General features: G+C 42.0%; 1 protein-coding gene across 1 annotated transcript in view; it reads left to right on the forward strand.

Moving 5' to 3' along the window:
• The window catches only part of LOC126456843 (allergen Cr-PI-like), a 71,046-nt gene that overhangs the window by 21,023 nt on the left and 32,875 nt on the right, over positions 1-17,148 (forward strand). The window contains exons 2-3 of the mRNA XM_050092656.1: positions 5,617-5,747; positions 5,844-6,002. Coding sequence (XP_049948613.1) covers positions 5,617-5,747; positions 5,844-6,002 — 290 coding nt within the window. The remainder of the gene's footprint in view (positions 1-5,616; positions 5,748-5,843; positions 6,003-17,148) is intronic.

The following is a 17,148-nucleotide window of genomic DNA, read 5'->3' on the forward strand; positions in this document are numbered from 1 at the left end:
TTCCCCGCCGCGTTTTTCTGTCTGTATAACACCGCTTACATGCGGCTCCCAAAACCGTATTTCGTAAACCGATTTCCCAGTAGTGCTGCTGGGTGGTCATGTGCACATTTGAAGATCGATTCTGGAAATTCACTTCTAGTTGCCCGTTTTACAATTCCGCAATCGATTTTCGCTCCTATGTAAACGCAACCGGTTTTGAAACGTGCTTCGGCTGTCAGATTTTGTCTTGTTTTTAAAAATTTTCTGCTAATATGAACGGAGTGGCTTTTTGTACAGCGAAGGATAAGTAGAAATGTAGAATGAAGCTGTTTACATCTCGTATAATTGAATGGAAATGGTGATTGCACGGATTGCATTGGAAACTGTAACGGCTGTTTTCCGGGCGCCATATTTACCTCGGCTAGCAAATCCGCTTCAGTCCTTAACACGCAAACGGTTTATCGAAATTCGGTTTTCGTCTTTCGGAAGATGTGCCGCATGTAAAAGTGAAGGCTACTCTCAGAAAATGCTATACGTTTTTTGATACTCGCGGCGCACTAACGCTGCCGCCCTGTCGACAAAGGAGAGGCAGCGGAAGCGGAGCCTTTGATGCACGGCTTGCCTCGTTAGCGGATCGCGGTCCGGCAGTCCGCTCACGCCTTTAGGTGTTGCAGTATGCCAGCAAGTGGCCTATGCTGCTGAAACGTTTAATTTTTATGAACGCGATGAAATTCAATTACTTAACGCCGTTCCCTGATTTTAACCATAACTCTGCGCAGTGCCCATCAAACAAAATTGCCTGTACGTCGTAAGTCGTCCGACCATCCTACTTAGTGCTACCCTTGCGAAGACGAGGCGGATCGCTAGTATACTATTTCGTGCCTCGCCGCGTTTTTCTGTACGTACGTGATGGCTAATATCAGAAGAGACATTGATACGGTTTTCACTAATAGGCAGACTGATTCACGAGGGAGGCTTGTATACATAATTTATATACTATTTAGTATAAACTGGCTGAAATACGGTGATGTTTGTGGATCAAGTCGTGTCTCCTCAGACTTTTCTGGCGTGCGCTGATTAAATCATTTAACTTTTAGTTACACTAAAATCTGGAGTTAATCCTCAGTAACCCAACTTTGTTGTCTGAATTTTAATCATAACACAAGCTGCGACATCGTCGGGAAAAACAGTGACCCGTATATGTAATAAGTTTCCTTTAATTTACGTCTATGGTCAGAAACTTTTTGCTAACAGAATACCGGTTTCGGTCTTTAATTACATCATCAGATCTCTTTCATAAAAACAAAGTCCTAATGTACGATGCCACTATGTCTGCAGTACATTAGGACTTTGTTTTTATGAAAGAGTTCTGATGATGGTAATTAAAGACCGAAACCGGTAATCTGTGAACAAAAATTTTCTGACCATAGACGTAAATTAAAGGAAACTTACTTAATCATAACTCCACATAAACAAAGTTACCGCTATCCCACCGGTCCTGACGTACAAAGCCGCGAGAAGTCGTTATTTGATTACCGTAGTCAAGACAAAGATCTCTCCTTCTTAATTCTATGGGAATTCTATTTGCTATAAACAAACTGTTCACCTTTTCAAAATCTCCTCTGACCGTAGATATTGTTCCTCTTATTTCCTCCACACAGCTTTCATTTTCTGTCACAACTGAAATGCTTTGCTTGTTGCAATGTCCTTCCTTGAACCTTTTTAATGTTTGCTGATTCTCGTCACATAATTTTTTCCTACATTTGTCCACCAACTTCTTTTCAGACTTTTACAATCCTCTCCGTCATAATCTGTAGTTATATATCTGATTCAGTCAACAAGATTCATCATGTGCTTTATTTTCTCTTCTCCTACTACTATGCGTCTTGATTTATCTAATGTTTTTTCCGATAGCTTCTCGGCACAACAATAGGACTGCGATGGCGACTTCTTTAACAACTCTTCCAATACTCGTTTCATCTGTTTCGTAATCACAGTACTTGCTACCGATTTGTTTCTTATACAAAGTTCCTTTACCAGTCTCCTGTTCTTCCTGTCTGCACCAATACCTCTCAAGGTCTTCGGGACAATACCCTAGTTCACTCTGTTAAACGCTTTCTCACTCCACAGACAAGATGTACACATCCTAATTAAAGTCTTGCCTTCTTCGTCCCAACATTACAGGATGAAATATGGATAAATGTAAATACTACGTTCATAGAAGCCAAGCTAGGTGGACCGTTTAAAACAAAACATGTTATTTGTCGAAATAGGTAAGAATACTGCCTATTACCAGCGAATCTGGTGGATGCTACTATAGTGAAGTAGTGTTGCCAACGTATTTGCTGACGACATTCAGTAAATATTAATATCAAATATTTCCATCCATCTAGAAGCACGTACTATCCCTCACCCCTGATCTCGTCACCCAGCCATGTGAAATAACATATACATAAAGTAGTATCTTCATACCAGAGATATTATAGCTAATGAACTCCCTGCGATAGCAGCTGTAAGCCGGCGGTTTCCTCACACAGAACAATTTTATCGAAATTAAACGACTAATTTGTCCCGTTTTCCTTACTTTTCATATACTCACGAGGCACATCGAATTGTTTGATGTTGTAGTAGTATTGTTTCCCTACACTTTTTTTATCTCCGTTTCTCGGAACCTGTGCTGAGCGCACTACACAAAGTGTTCTAATAAACCGGTTGAATGTTAACTCACGCGGGTTTACCTTTTTAGAGTGCTATCCATCGTCAGAGTAACTAATCTTTTATGCAAGGAACAGTCAAATGAAAACGTGACAGATGAGAAAAAGGAAGTCGACTTGATGTGCATTTTCAACTTTTCGCAGCGTAATGAATAGTCTATTAAATTTCGGACATGCAACCGCGCAAATACGCCTTCGCCACAGACGGCAAGTGTTTAAGCGTGTCTTCCGATCAGCGTCTGTGACTCACAGGCGCGTACCGCGGCGGTGGAGCATATAATGCTGCACTTGACATATTGTTTGACGTTATATAATGGATTAGAGTAGGGCAACACGATTCTTTTTCTCGAATCCATTCCTACGATTCAATCTCACATTGCGAATCGATTTCTACGATTCGTTCACGATTCATTCTAGTCTGCGATGGCACGTTTCTTACGGAATGCAGAAAGTTCTACATTTTACTCACAGATGGCAGGACATGTCTGACATTGTCAATGGGGTTAGAATCGAACTGTATCATGATAAGATATGCCATAAATAGTTTATTTATGAGTAAACATGCATATAACGTTACAAGTGTAATTCTCGATTTATACGTGTAATGCCTTAACTGATGAAAGGTCACATTTGATTTGATTGCATCTATTGTTTATTTCAGTATGCCAGGAAAGAGGAGTCGATTTGTGCGAAAGGTGGTGCAAAATTACGTGGTATGCCAGTTTGGTTATGTGGCTTGAACGTATCTAGCTACAGACGAATGGAACTATGTAATATATATACATATATTGTAAAACTGACTTTTTACGAAAGAATGGAACTATGTAGGTGAACTCAAAAAGCAAAAACTAGTCTAAATACAAAATTTCATCCAAATCGTTAGGGACGTTTTCGAGATACGCGAAATGTAATACATAATCCAAGTGCTATTGCTCGTGTGTAAAGAAGGTGTGTGTGTTTTGCATTGCATCTGCAACAAATAAGAGGTACGTATTTATTCATCATTCTTGGATTTCTTGATTTTAATCGTGTATATTGGGAGCTGTGTACTCGCTGTATATCGTTTCTGCCATCACTAGTTCGTGTATTACTCTCGCAAACTAAGCTGACGTCGGCGCGGTGACTGATGGTAGCGATAGTAAATGGGAAATGCCTTTACGCTCGTTCCCGTCAGCCACCGCCAAGTGTCAGCTTGGTTGCCACAGGTAGCCTAATATTACGGCCCACAAACTTCGTTTGTTCGTTCCGAGCTTCCTTTGTTCACACGCATCCTCCACTTTACTGCCATCTGGCGGTCGTAATCATTCGGCACGACTCGGCATGATTCGGAAGTTGCCTTCGAAGCATAGCGTACTAACAAGGAAACCTCCCCATCGCACGCCCCTCAGATTTAGTTATAAGTTGGCACAATGGATAGGCCTTGAAACACTGAACACAGATCAATCGAGAAAACAGGAAGAAGTTGTGTGGAACTATGAAAAAACTAAGCAAAATATACAAACTGAGTAGTCCATGTGCAAGATATGCAACATCTAGGAAAGTCTGAGTTCAGGAGCGCCGTGGTCACGTGGTTAGCGTGAGCAACTGCGGAACGAGAGCTTCTTGGTTCAAATCTTCCCTAGAGTGACATGTTTACTTTCTTTATTTTTGCAAAATTATGATCTGTCCGTTCGTTCATTGACGTCTCTGTTCAGTGTAATAAGTTTAGTGTCTGTGTTTTGCGACCGCACCGCAAAACCGTGCGATTAGTAGCCGAAAGGACGTGCCTGTCCAATGGAAACCGAAAACATTTGATTGCAAGGTCATAGGTCAACCGATTCCTCCACAGGAAAACACATCTGATATATTCTATACGACACTGGTGACGGCATGTGCGTCACATGACAGGAATATGTTGTCGATCCACCTAACTTGTACACTTGGTGAATGGGTAAAAAGATTCTTCTACCTTGCCCAATTTAGATTTCTTGTGGATGTGATAATCACTCTCAAAAAAGTGTGAAAACATAAGAGTTTGTCACATAAACTGCAACAAATGAATGCAACAGTTTCACAGTCGCACAGTTTTGTCTGTGCTCTGTCAAATCATATGTTTTTAACGTTTTCAAATTTCTCCGTGTGTAGACCGTCAAATCCTTCATATGTCCAAGCAAATCTGAACATGTCCTGGAATTTTGGAGAGCGAAGTTGATTATATGTGAGTGCCTGAACTTTGATAATTGTCTGAAAATAAAAAATTAAAATTTTCTCCCGAGGGAAGACTTGAACCATCTGTCGCACACGCTACCCACGTGACCACGGCGCTCATGGGTTTACACGCACCTAGTTGTTGCCTATCTTACACATGGACTACTCAGTTTGTATATTTTGCTTATTTTTTCATAGTTCCACACAACTTCTTCCTGTTTTCTCGATTGATCTGTGTTCAGTTTTTCAAGGCCTATCCACTGTACCAACTTATAACTTATTCTGAGGGGGGTGCGATGGGGAGGTTCCCTTGTAAGAATCGATGAATCGTTGAAACTTGGAATCGTCACGACTCGGAAACACGCAATCATTCTTACGATTCTTTTGAACGACGATTCGTCCGTATCACGATTCGATTCTTACGATTCTTTATGTAGAGTCGTTCAAATGAACGACTCATTCACGAATCGCCACAACTCTACAAAGAATAGGTGTATAAAAGGAAGAAGTATAATTTGCGCTGTTGCGTGGAGAAATGCAGTGCAAGAGGATAGCGATCGTTAATTATCTCAACAATAACTGTCGTAATCGTTAAAAGTACGTTTCATCAAATGCTCATTGCTAAATCTACCGAAATACGAAATTTTTCTCTGAACTGCTACCTAATGAGACCAATCCCGTTAATAATTATAACACTAACTCCATCTTACATCTACTGTTCCTATATTTTCAACAGGTGCCGACTTCGCCCATCATCAGTTGGAGGTTCTGAGGCTCTTTGCCAAGATTCAGCAGCCGGTATTGATCCCAGAACACGATGAAGTGTTGAAGGCATTTAAATGGGAATCCATGAAGGACAAATTCAAGGTACGCATATCAGTTGTACTTAGCAATAACGGAACACACTACTTACTGAGAAAACATAAATCAGAAATGTGTAAGTTGCGGGTCTGGCCGTTTCAGGATCCCACCGTGCTGGAACACTTTATGTACCTGTACGACCATCACGTGTTCCTGGAGAGAAACAAGGACTTCAGCATGACGTATATGGCACACTTCTGGCAGATGAAGCAGCTGTACAAAGTTCTTCATTCTGCCACCGACTTCGAAACTTTTTGGAAGGTAAGGGGGGAATCTACACAATGAAATAATGTAGAGAACGAGAAAGGTATCAGGACTCGCCAAGCACGTAACTGGTAGACTGTGTCAAGGGGAAGAGAGGGCTAACATACCAGAGAGTGTTTCATTATGCTCGGTGTAAAGCTCGGTTTCCGTTGCTTGTTCTGAGTGCCCTTATAATGCTGTGTAAACAATTGTCTCCAACGTTTAGCATCTTCTTTCATTAGATGTGTGTCCAATAATATGAAATGAATTTTCGTGGATGTCGGAACTCCTGACTTCATATCAGAGACATACTCTGTTCTGTAGCCCGGTATTCAGTTGCATCTAAATGGATGTATAAACACTAGCAGACGTTCCCTATTCTTGTTCCAGTCGTGAATGGTGCATGAGACGAACAACAGTTGGTTAGTTTCCGTATGACCCCAAATCTCTCTAATTTTACATTCATGGTCTTTCTGTAAGACATATACATATAAGGCGAAACACTATATTAGTTGACCCTTCTAGCAAAGGTACCACTCGCTATTTTAACAGTAAATCACGCCGTGAGGCATAACGCTGTCGCACAGCGCCTTTCACTGGGATTGAATGCGAACCACCGTCACGCTTCCGCGCTTATTTAACAAAGCCATGACAAAATACGCCGCTATTCTTTGGATTTCCTCTATTTCATTTATCAGTTCCACACTATTAGGGTCTCATTCTGAGGAGCAATACTCAAGTATTTATCGAAAGTAGATTTTGTAAGCTGTAATAGCCGGCTGCGGTGACCGAGTGGTTCTAGGCGCTTCAGTCTGGAACCGCGCGACTGCTACGGTCGCAGGTTCGAATCCTGCCTCGGGCATGGATGTGTGTGATGTCCTTAGTCTCGTTAAGTTTAAGTAGTTCTAAGTCTAGGGGACTGATGACCTCAGATGTTAAGTCCCATAGTACTCAGAGCCAAGCTAAAGTATTCATGAGTAGAGTCCACTTCCTGAGTATTTTTACCGTGAATCTCAGCCTCGCATCTGTCTTACGATTGTTTTTGTGTGTTCCTTCCATTTTAAATCGCTCCGTACACGTACTCCTGGATATTTAATAGCTGTGACTGTTTTAGTGACTTTTTGACAATCGCATAATCGAAAAATAACTGGTAATTCCGCCTATTTTCGTGTAATACTTTAAATTTGCTTGTATCGAAGGTTAAACGCCAATCCCTCTACTAAGAGTTGATCCGCAGCAAATCTTCTCTGTACAGACAGCATTATCCGCGAACAGTCTACCAACATTATCATTTGTGTACTCAAGCAGTTGCTTTTACATCCTATTATCTTTCCCTTTAGAACGACATGCTACATTCCATTTTATGGTAGCTCTCCAACTTAGTCACTAACGTGGTCTGATATTCTGCACCCTTGTATTTTGTTCATTAGGCTACAACGCGGAACTGTATTGGAAGTTTTCCGAAAGTTAAGGAACACAGGATGAACCTGGGTGCCAGCGTCACCTATCGTCTTGCTCCCGTGGATGAACAGAGTAAGCTGTTTTCCACACGACCGTTGTTTACATAACATTTAGCGCGGGCGTCAATGCGAGATGCTTTTCATAGTTTCCACGATGAAACATTGTCTCAGAATGTGGTAGAAAACCCAAAGAGATTCTGGTCGTATGTGAAGTGCACCAGTGGAAAAAAACAGTCTATACCGTCACTGCGCCATAGCGATTGAAATATTACCGATGATGATGCCACTAAAGCGGAGTTACTAAATACAGTTTTTCGTAATTCCTTCAGGAAAGAAGACGAAGTAAATATTCTAGAATTCGAAACCAGAGCAGCTGTTAGCATGAGTGACATAAAAGTAGATATCTTAGGTGTTGCGAAACAACTCAAATCACTTAAGAAAGGCAAGTCTTACGGTCCAGATGGTACACCAATCAGCTTCCTTTCAGAGTATTCAGACACAATAGCGCCTTTCTTAGCAATCATATACAACCACTCACTTGACGAAAGATCTGTTCCTAAAGACTGGAAAGTAGCACAGGTCACACCAATATTCAAGAAAGGAAATAGGAGTAACCCATTGAATTACAGACCCATATCACTGAGCTCAATTTGCACTAGGATTTTGGAGCATATACACTACTCGAACATTATGAATCACCTTGAAGAAAATGACTTATTGATACACAACCAACACGGATTGTGCGATGCAGCTAGCTCTTTATTCCCATGAAGTAATGAGTGCTGTCGACAAGGGATTTCAGATCGATTCCATATTCCTAGATTTCCAGAAGGCTTTTGATACCGTTCCTCACAAGCGACTGTTAATCAAATTGTGTGCATATGAGGTATAGTCTCAATTGTGTGACTGGATTCGCGATTTCCTCTCAGAGAGGTCACAGTTCGTAGTGATTGGGGGATAAATCATGGAGTAGAACAGAAGTGATATCTGTCATAGTCCTTCTGCTGTTCTTGATTTACATAAATGATCTAGGTGATAATCTGAGCAGCTCCCTTAGATTGTTTGCAGATGATGCTGTAATTTACCAACTAGTAAAATCATCAGACGATCAATTCCAATTACTAAATGATCTAGAGAGAATTTCTGTATGGTGCGAAAAGTGACAATTGGCACTAAACAAAAAAAAGTGCGAGGTCATGAGTACTGAAAGAAATTCGATAAATTTTCGGTATACGATAAATCTCATTAGTCTAAGGGCTGTCAATTAGACTAAATATCTAGGAATTACAATTACGAGCAACCTAAATTCGAGAGACCACATAGATAATATTGTGGGGAAGGCGAAACGAAGACTGCGCTTTGTTGGCAGAACACTTAGAAGACGCGACAAACCCACTAACGAGACAGCCTACATTGCACTTGTCCGTCCTCTCCTGCAATATTGCTGCGCGGTGTGGGATCCTTACCAGGTAGGATTGAAGCAGGACATCGAAAAGGCCAGTCGCTGTGACCGAGCGGTTCTAGGCGCTTCAGTCTGGAACCGCGTGACCGCTACGGTCGCAGGTTCGAATCCTGCCTCGGGCATGGATGTGTGTGATGTCCTTAGGTTAGTTACGTTTAAGTAGTTCTAAGTTCTAGGGGACTCATCAGTCCCCACTTGAGCATCGAAAAAGTGCAAAGAAGGGCAGCTCGTTTCGTATTATCGCGCAATAGGGGTGAGAGTGTCATTGATATGATACGCGACTTGGGGTGGCAGTCACTGAAACAAAGGCGGTCTTCTTTGCGGCGAGATCTGTTTACGAAATTTCAATCACCAACTTTCTCTTCTGAATGCGACAATATTTTGTTGACACCCACCTACGTAGGGAAAAATGATCATCATAATAAAATAAGAGAAATCAGAGCTCGAACTGAAAGGTCTAAGAGTTCCTTTTTCCCACGCGCCATTGCAGAGTGGAATGGTAGAGAAGAAGTATGAAAATGGTTCGATGCACCCTTTGCCAGACACTTAAGTGTGAATTGCAGAGTAACCATGTAGATGTGGATGTAGACATGTGTTGATTCCCATATAGATTTTTGATGTCCAGGTAGGCCACAACACGCACACATAAAACGCGTTCCAAAATTCTGCAATAGGTTGACATTGGCGATGTTGTTGTTGTTGTGGTCTTCAGTCCTGAGACTGGTTTGATGCAGCTCTCCATGCTACTCTATCCTGTGCAAGCCTCTTCATCTCCCAGTACGTACTGCAACCTACATCCTTCTGAATCTGCTTAGTGTATTCATCTCTTGGTCTCCCTCTACGATTTTTACCCTCCACGCTGCCCTCCAATACTAAATTGGTGATCCCTTGATGCCTCAGAACATGTCCTACCAACCGATCCCTTCTTCTGGTCAAGTTGTGCCACTAACTTCTCTTCTCCCCAATCTTATTCAATACTTCCTCATTAGTTATGTGATCTACCCATCTAATCTTCAGCATTCTTCTGTAGCACCACATTTCGAAAGCTTCTATTCTCTCTTGCCCAAACCATTTATCGTCCATGTTTCACTTCCATACATGGCTACACTCCATACAAATACTTTCATAAATGACTTCCTGACACTTAAATCTATACTCGATGTTAACAAATTTCTCTTCCTCAGAAACGCTTTCCTTGCCACATTGGCGATATAGGCCTAGAAATGTATACATTTGTTCGTCCGCCCTTCTTAAGAAAGGGAATGACCTGCACTTATACTAATCGAGTGGAACATTTAAGTTTTCCGGTGTCTTACAACAGACTACTTTTAGAAACAGGGAAAGCTGTTTCACATTATCTAGAATCGTACAGGAATCCCATCATGTGCAGCAGTCTTATCTACTTCGACCGGTTTTACCTGATTTTGTATTCTCATGCCGCATAATTCGATATCTGCCATTCTGCTGTTAGTGCGACGATTTTAAGGAGTAATCGAGCTACGAATTTTTTCAGTTAAACAGTTTCGCGGCAAGAAATTTAGGATTTCAGCTTTCTATCATCTTTTGCTTTTGCTGTCAGTATGGTCCGTGATTAACTGGTGAGATGACTGTACTGCATTCGCTGTCGTAAGTCGTAAAGTAAAACAGAAACTCCAAAGGACTTTGTGTCAGATGGGTGCTTAGAATTTTATATTCCATTTTGTTGAATCCTTTACGCGTTATTCTCTTATCAATTTTTGGCTTCGATCACATTCTCTTTGTCAAAAAGGTGTAGGTCATGTCTTGAAATTATCTGTGTTTTCGGAGTAACTTTGTTTCTCTTTGTAAAACGCTTTGGTTAGGTGGTGAAGTTCTCATTGTTTTCGGCGTTACATTCCTACATGGCTGTTAAATCCGAAGGATTTTTCTCAACTCTCAAATGCCTCTCGACTGTCGGTTTAATGCGTGATCGCAGTACTCTCAAATTTTGTCCATTTATACTCAGTAATGGGGGTTTCATAGACGACTGCTTGATTATGGAAGATGAGGTAGACTGAAATCTTTATCTTGTAGCATTTACTAAGCAGGAATATCTTCCTACCTTTCTGAACATTCCTACTGAGGTATTCAGTGATGTTATGCCGACCTTATGATCACTAACTTCCTTCTCTACGTTATTTGAAACGAAAATTTCGGGCCTTTTCGTAGTCACGAGGTCTAAAACGATACCCGCTTCAGTGGGTTCTCTAACCACTCAAGATTATTTCTGGATAAGGCATTTAGAACATCACACGAAACGCTGTGTTTACCACTCATACCAATCACTTTAGTCCCCAATCTTCTTTTTCTGTGTCATCAGTCTTCTGACTGATTTGATGCGGCCCGCCACGAATTCCTCTCCTGTGCCAACCTCTTCATCTCAGAGAGCACTTGCAACCTACGTCCTCAATTATTTGCTGGATATATCCCAATCTCTGTCTTCTTCTATAATTTGTACCCTCTGTAACTCCCCCTAGTACCATGGAAGTTATTCTCTGGTGACCTATCATCCTGTTCCTTCTCCTTGTCAGTGTTTTCCCTATATTCCTTTCCTCACTGATTCTGCGGAGAACTTCCTCATTCCTTACTTTATCAGTCCACCTAATTTTCAACATTCTTCTGAAGCACCACATCTTAACTACTTCGCGTCTCTTCTGTTCCGATTTTCTCACAATCCACGTCTCACTGCCATAGTCTGCTTCACTCCAGAAGTTCATTCTCAGACATTTCTTCCTTAGCTTAAGGTAGTAGAATTCTCTTGGCAAGGAATGGCCTTTTTTCCAATACTAACCTGCTTTTGACGTCCTCCTTGCTCCGTCCGTCGTTGGTTATTTTGCTGCCTACATAGTGGAATTAATTAACTTCATCTACTTTGTGACCATCAATCCTGATATTAAGTTTCTCGATGTTCTCATTCCTGCTTCTTCTCATTACTTTCGTCTTTCTTCGATTTGCTCTCAATCCATATTCTGCACTTCGATTTACTCTCAATCTATATTCTGGACTCATTAGACTTATCATTAGCACATCATGTAATTCTTCTTCACTATCACTCAGGACAGCAATGTCATCAGCAAATCGTATCAGTGATATCCTTTCACCCTGAATTTTAACCCCACTCTTGACCCCTTCTTTTATTCCCATCATTTCGTCTTCGATGTACAGGGGGCGAATGACTATATCTCTGTCTTACACCCTTTCCAATCCAATTACTTCATACTTAGTCGTCCACTCTTATTATTCCTTTTTGGCTCTTTCACATATTGCACATTTCCCGTCTTTCCCTATAGCTTACCCCTCCATCTAATAGTATAAAATAATCAAGAAGAAATTACTCTAAATTTTCGTGGAATGTTGCGCTACTGCGGGCCATGTGACAGGGTTTTTGAAAGAGCACCCATTTACCGCATCTGATCCATTACTATTGTTCATCCAGTTATTTCACATTCTCCATCTGCACTAATCTCTAGCGTCCAGCTTACCTTTGCAGTATAAATAAATCCTAATCAAAAGTTAAAATTTCGCCGACGTTCTACTCTTCTTTCAGCCATATTCCTTTTACTAGTGCTTTATGAGTATTATTACCGCTTAAATGGGGGGCTAGTTATGAGTTGTATCAGCGTTTTGGTATTCACTTCTACAACAAGACATTCTACGATCATTTATTAAACGGGATGATTTTTCTCCTCCCTTCGAAATCGGTACGTAACTTTTATCGCGGTTCTTGAGAAGTTTCTCTATTCTAAGAAATCCGCATTTTCACACCTCGAGTATTTTACCATCAGGTGTTAAATTTCGATGCATGGTCGTACAGTGTAGTTCGTTTGTATTGTTATCCACGAGTATGGAGTGAAAAGAAGACGAGGCGCAGGGACCTATCCCAACCACCTAGAATATCAATAAGACAACCATGTGTCAAATCCATACAGACATCTGCTTGCCATTTACTGCTGTTCCTACAAGGCTGGAGTACTCTTTAGAAACGCACTTAGTGACATGCTAGTAACTGACACAATACATTTCAATTAGGATATAAGCTAGAAAATTTATTTCGCGCCAAAGTCTTATCGCAACAAACTTTCTGACTAAGTACCACTTCAGTTCATCACGTAGATAAAAACGCAATGATTACTTTTATTGCTATGGTTTGGTGTTGGCAACGAAGGGCCTTGCACGAAACATAGGTTTGGATTGTCGCAAATAAAATTTTTTATGAGGTTCAATGCTGTTCAACCTCATTTAAGTACAATGACAGGTAGGGACTTCAGGAAGAAATTTACGCATGACGTTCCGCGCTGAGCCCATTGTGCAAGAAGTTTCGTACATTGTCAGAAGAGAGTACACGTTTGGGTATATTGCAGACGCAGTTTGATGCAGTACGAATGACAGGCGCATCAAAGTGTGCGATTGGGAAGGCGCGGGAATGGTTCAAATGGCTCTGAGCACTATGGGACTCAATTGCTGAGGTCATTAGTCCCCTAGAACTTAGAACTAGTTAAACCTAACTAACCTAAGGACATCACAAACATCCATGCCCGAGGCAGGATTCGAACCTGCGACCGTAGCAGTCTTGCGGTTCCAGACTGCAGCGTCTTTAACCGCACGGCCACTGCGGCCGGCAAGGGCGGGAGCTGGCAACTTACGCCAGAGTGAAAGTGCGCTGGGCTGTACGGTTATTGTGGGCAAAACGTCGAAATTTTACACAGATTCACCGTGAAAGTCTGGCGGTATGGATCAAATGCAGTGTTGTCTCCAGCCGTAGTAATATCGTTCCAATAATTTGCCCCAAGGCACAGAGAAGCTGAATGATCGGGAATTCCAGTTCTTGCTCGATGCGATTTCCATCTTTCCGGCAAACTGAGAGAACATTTTGAGGGTGGCGGGGTGGGGGTGGGGGAGGGGGGAAGAACTTTTACAACAGTGAGAACGTTCACACAGCGGTTCTCCAAAAGTTCCGTGACCAAGGAGCGGATTTCTACTGTCGAGCAACTGAATGTTCCGAACATTAATGCTTGCTCGGTGTCGGTAGATAAATAAGATATTGTAGTGCCTGTGCTGTTGAGAAGAGCGAGTCATTGTTCTTCGGAGCCGGCCGCTGTGGCCGAGCGGTTCTAGGCCCTCAGTCCGGAGCCGCGGTGCTGCTTCGGTCGCAGGTTCGAATCCTGCCTCGGGCATGGATGCGTGTGATGTCTTGAGGTTAGATAGGTTTAAGTAGTTCTGAGTCTACCTGATGACCTCACATGTTAAATCCCATAGTGCTTAGAGCCATTTGAACCATTGTTCTTCGGATATGCATGCTTGTCCGAATGAACATAATATCGCACTTTTCAACAGCACAGGCACTGAATTATCGTCTCCATTCTTATTGTTCCCGCTTAGTTCTACTATATATATTGTATATTATTGCATATATTGTATATCATTACATTTATAAAAACATAGCGTCTGGTTGGTTATGATCAGCTTAACAGATTTAACCCTTTGTTTTGGATTTAGGATTCAGATTACACACGGTGTAACAAAAATCCACGTCACAAATGACAGGACACATACCTCATACGTAGACGAAGAAATTATGTTATATGAACATGGGTCTGGGAACGCTCTGTTTTCATGTTACAATTCAATTTCATCTACTCGTTAATCATGAGAAACACACACGACCAGAACGTTAGAATCATGGGGAACATGCACTCTCGGCGACGTCTGGTTACGTTGTGCAACACCAGTGTTTTGTTTTAGATGTACCTGTCGCTATGCGACGTACGCCATTGATTATTTACTAGTAACATCAACTATTCCAGCAATCAGTACGACCGTTTCAAGCACATAGGTTACAGCGTAGAGTTAATCACAGACTTGGCTCGTGCAATGGCAGTGTACACAAATGCATAGATGGCAGATGCCCATTTGATGTATGGATTAGCTGACGACAATGGCGCTCGCACTCACCGTTTGTACCGGGAGAAATTTCGTGACTGACAGATAGGTAGAGATGGGCCAATTGCCTGGCCTCCACGCTCTCCAGACCTAAACCCACTGCCGGCCGGAGTGACCGAGCGGTTCTAGGCGCTACAATCTGGAACCGCGCGACCGCTACGGTCGCAGTTTCGAATCCTGACTGGCATGGATGTGTGTGATGTCCTTAGGTTAGTTAGGTTTAAGTAGTTCCAAGTTCTAGGGGACTGATGACCTCAGATGTTAAGTCCCATAGTGCTCAGAGCCATTTGAACCTAAACCAGAGCCATTTGAACCAAAACCCACTGACCGTTTACTTGTGGGGGCATTTGAAAGTTCCGTAGTACAAAATGTTTTCAGAGTCTCCGTGCCCGTATTATGGGAGGCTGTGAAACTATAAGCAATATTTCAGGGAGACATCAGCGCATCCGATATTCACTAACAAGGCGTCTTGATGCTTGAATGAATTCTCATGGAGTGCATATTGAACATCTCATTTGAGAAAGAGCTTCTTGTGGTATGTTGGTGTGTTGTGTTCATGAATGGTTAATGAATTGGAGAAAATGAGTTGTGACAGGGAACCAAAGCGTTTCTAGACTCATGTTCATAAAACACAATTTCTTCGTCTACGTGTGAGGAATGTGTCCTGCAATTTAGGCTGTACATTTTGTTACACCTTGTATTACTCATTTCATAACGCTAATGCTTCAGTATGCATTCCCAGCTGTTCAAGTAGCGATTGGTTTCCGTTTGATACGAAAAGTAGGTTTTTCGCGCCATCTCTATGCTTACTGGTTAATGGCGGCTGGTCGTCAATGATGGCACTCCACTGTGCTACCAGCTCCTCGTAAAAGCACCGGGTGTATCGCTACATAGGCGTTCTGCTGACAGTCTGCGACCAGCACAACCGCGGCCTATATCTGCAGACCGAACCATGGCATGTTAGAAACTGCACGAAATGCTGTACCCTAAATGTGAGCAAAAAAATAAGTACTGTGACTAGGGGTGTTACAGTGAATGAGTTCAAAGGCCCCTTGCGACGAATGTAGTCACCTTATGATAAAATAGAGAGAGGTTTTCGCAGTTCATCTCACGACATCTGCGCTAAGACCGACGAACGGGGCACTTTTCACCATCACGCCTTCTCCAACCACTGCCAGACACCACTGATGCAGATTTGGTCCAGAAGCGGAAAAATAAGTCCGAGTCGAACTCCATCACAATAATTTGCGTCAACAACGTCGCGAACAGGCTTTATTGACTACTCGTCGTTACTCGTAGCCGTAATATAAGAGAAAATGTCGTTCTGCTTCCAGCCTGGTGCAAGTGCTTAGATTTGACAACACTTGGGAGGCGCGTTCTTAATTTTTGATACTTTTTTCTATCAAGGAGCTTCTTATTAGGCCTCTTCCGAATGGGCTGATCCCGTTCCAGACCTTCTCGTTACAATAATTTCTGACACAGTTACTATAAATCTAGTGCAGAACCTCAGCGTTAGTGACCAGCGGCGCAAACCACGAGATCGTGGAGACGGTCTGCACACCAATAGAAGCTCAGTCTGTAAAAGGATGAGGCGTTTTAATGAATGAATTTTCGACTGCACAACTTATGACGAGCTACGCGATAAATTTATGATCTGAAGATTGCTGATAACACAATCAAAACCGGTCAAATCATTATAAAAAATTGCTATCTAGGCTAATAAAAAGAAATTTATATTAAAAAGGACAAATGAACAGCCTTAATACAATACATCTCAATTTTTCAGATGACTTCTCGTCGTTTTTTGTTATCAGAACTCGTACAACATTGAAACAACAAATTAATCCGAGGTTGGAATTACCGCATAGCGTATTTCTTTTTAATATTATGCTTTTCGTAGGCGACCTTGCAGTTGTTCAGGATAGTGAGATCCATCTACGAGGGGCGTTCAGAAAGTAAGCTCCGATCGGTCGCGAAATGGAAACGACTATGAAAATCCGATAAAGCTTTGCACAGATGTGTTGGGTAGTGTCTCTAGTATAACCCCAGTTAGCATCACGTCGCTCTTCTCATTTATGAGCTCGCAGTGAGTGCGTAAAGATGTCTAGAAAATAGTGTCTGCCGCCAAGTACGAGGGCCTGGTGAGAAATTTCGCCTGAAGCTATGCAGCTAACATTACATAACTGTCGTGCTGTTTCTTCTTCAAGACAATTCTCAGCCGCATTCTGCAGGGGCAATGAAGATGCTCCTGCATCGTTTTCAAATGGAAATGTGAGATTACCCA

This window comes from Schistocerca serialis, chromosome 2 (assembly GCF_023864345.2).
Source record: "Schistocerca serialis cubense isolate TAMUIC-IGC-003099 chromosome 2, iqSchSeri2.2, whole genome shotgun sequence".
In the NCBI taxonomy this organism is placed as follows: Eukaryota; Metazoa; Arthropoda; class Insecta; order Orthoptera; family Acrididae; genus Schistocerca; species Schistocerca serialis.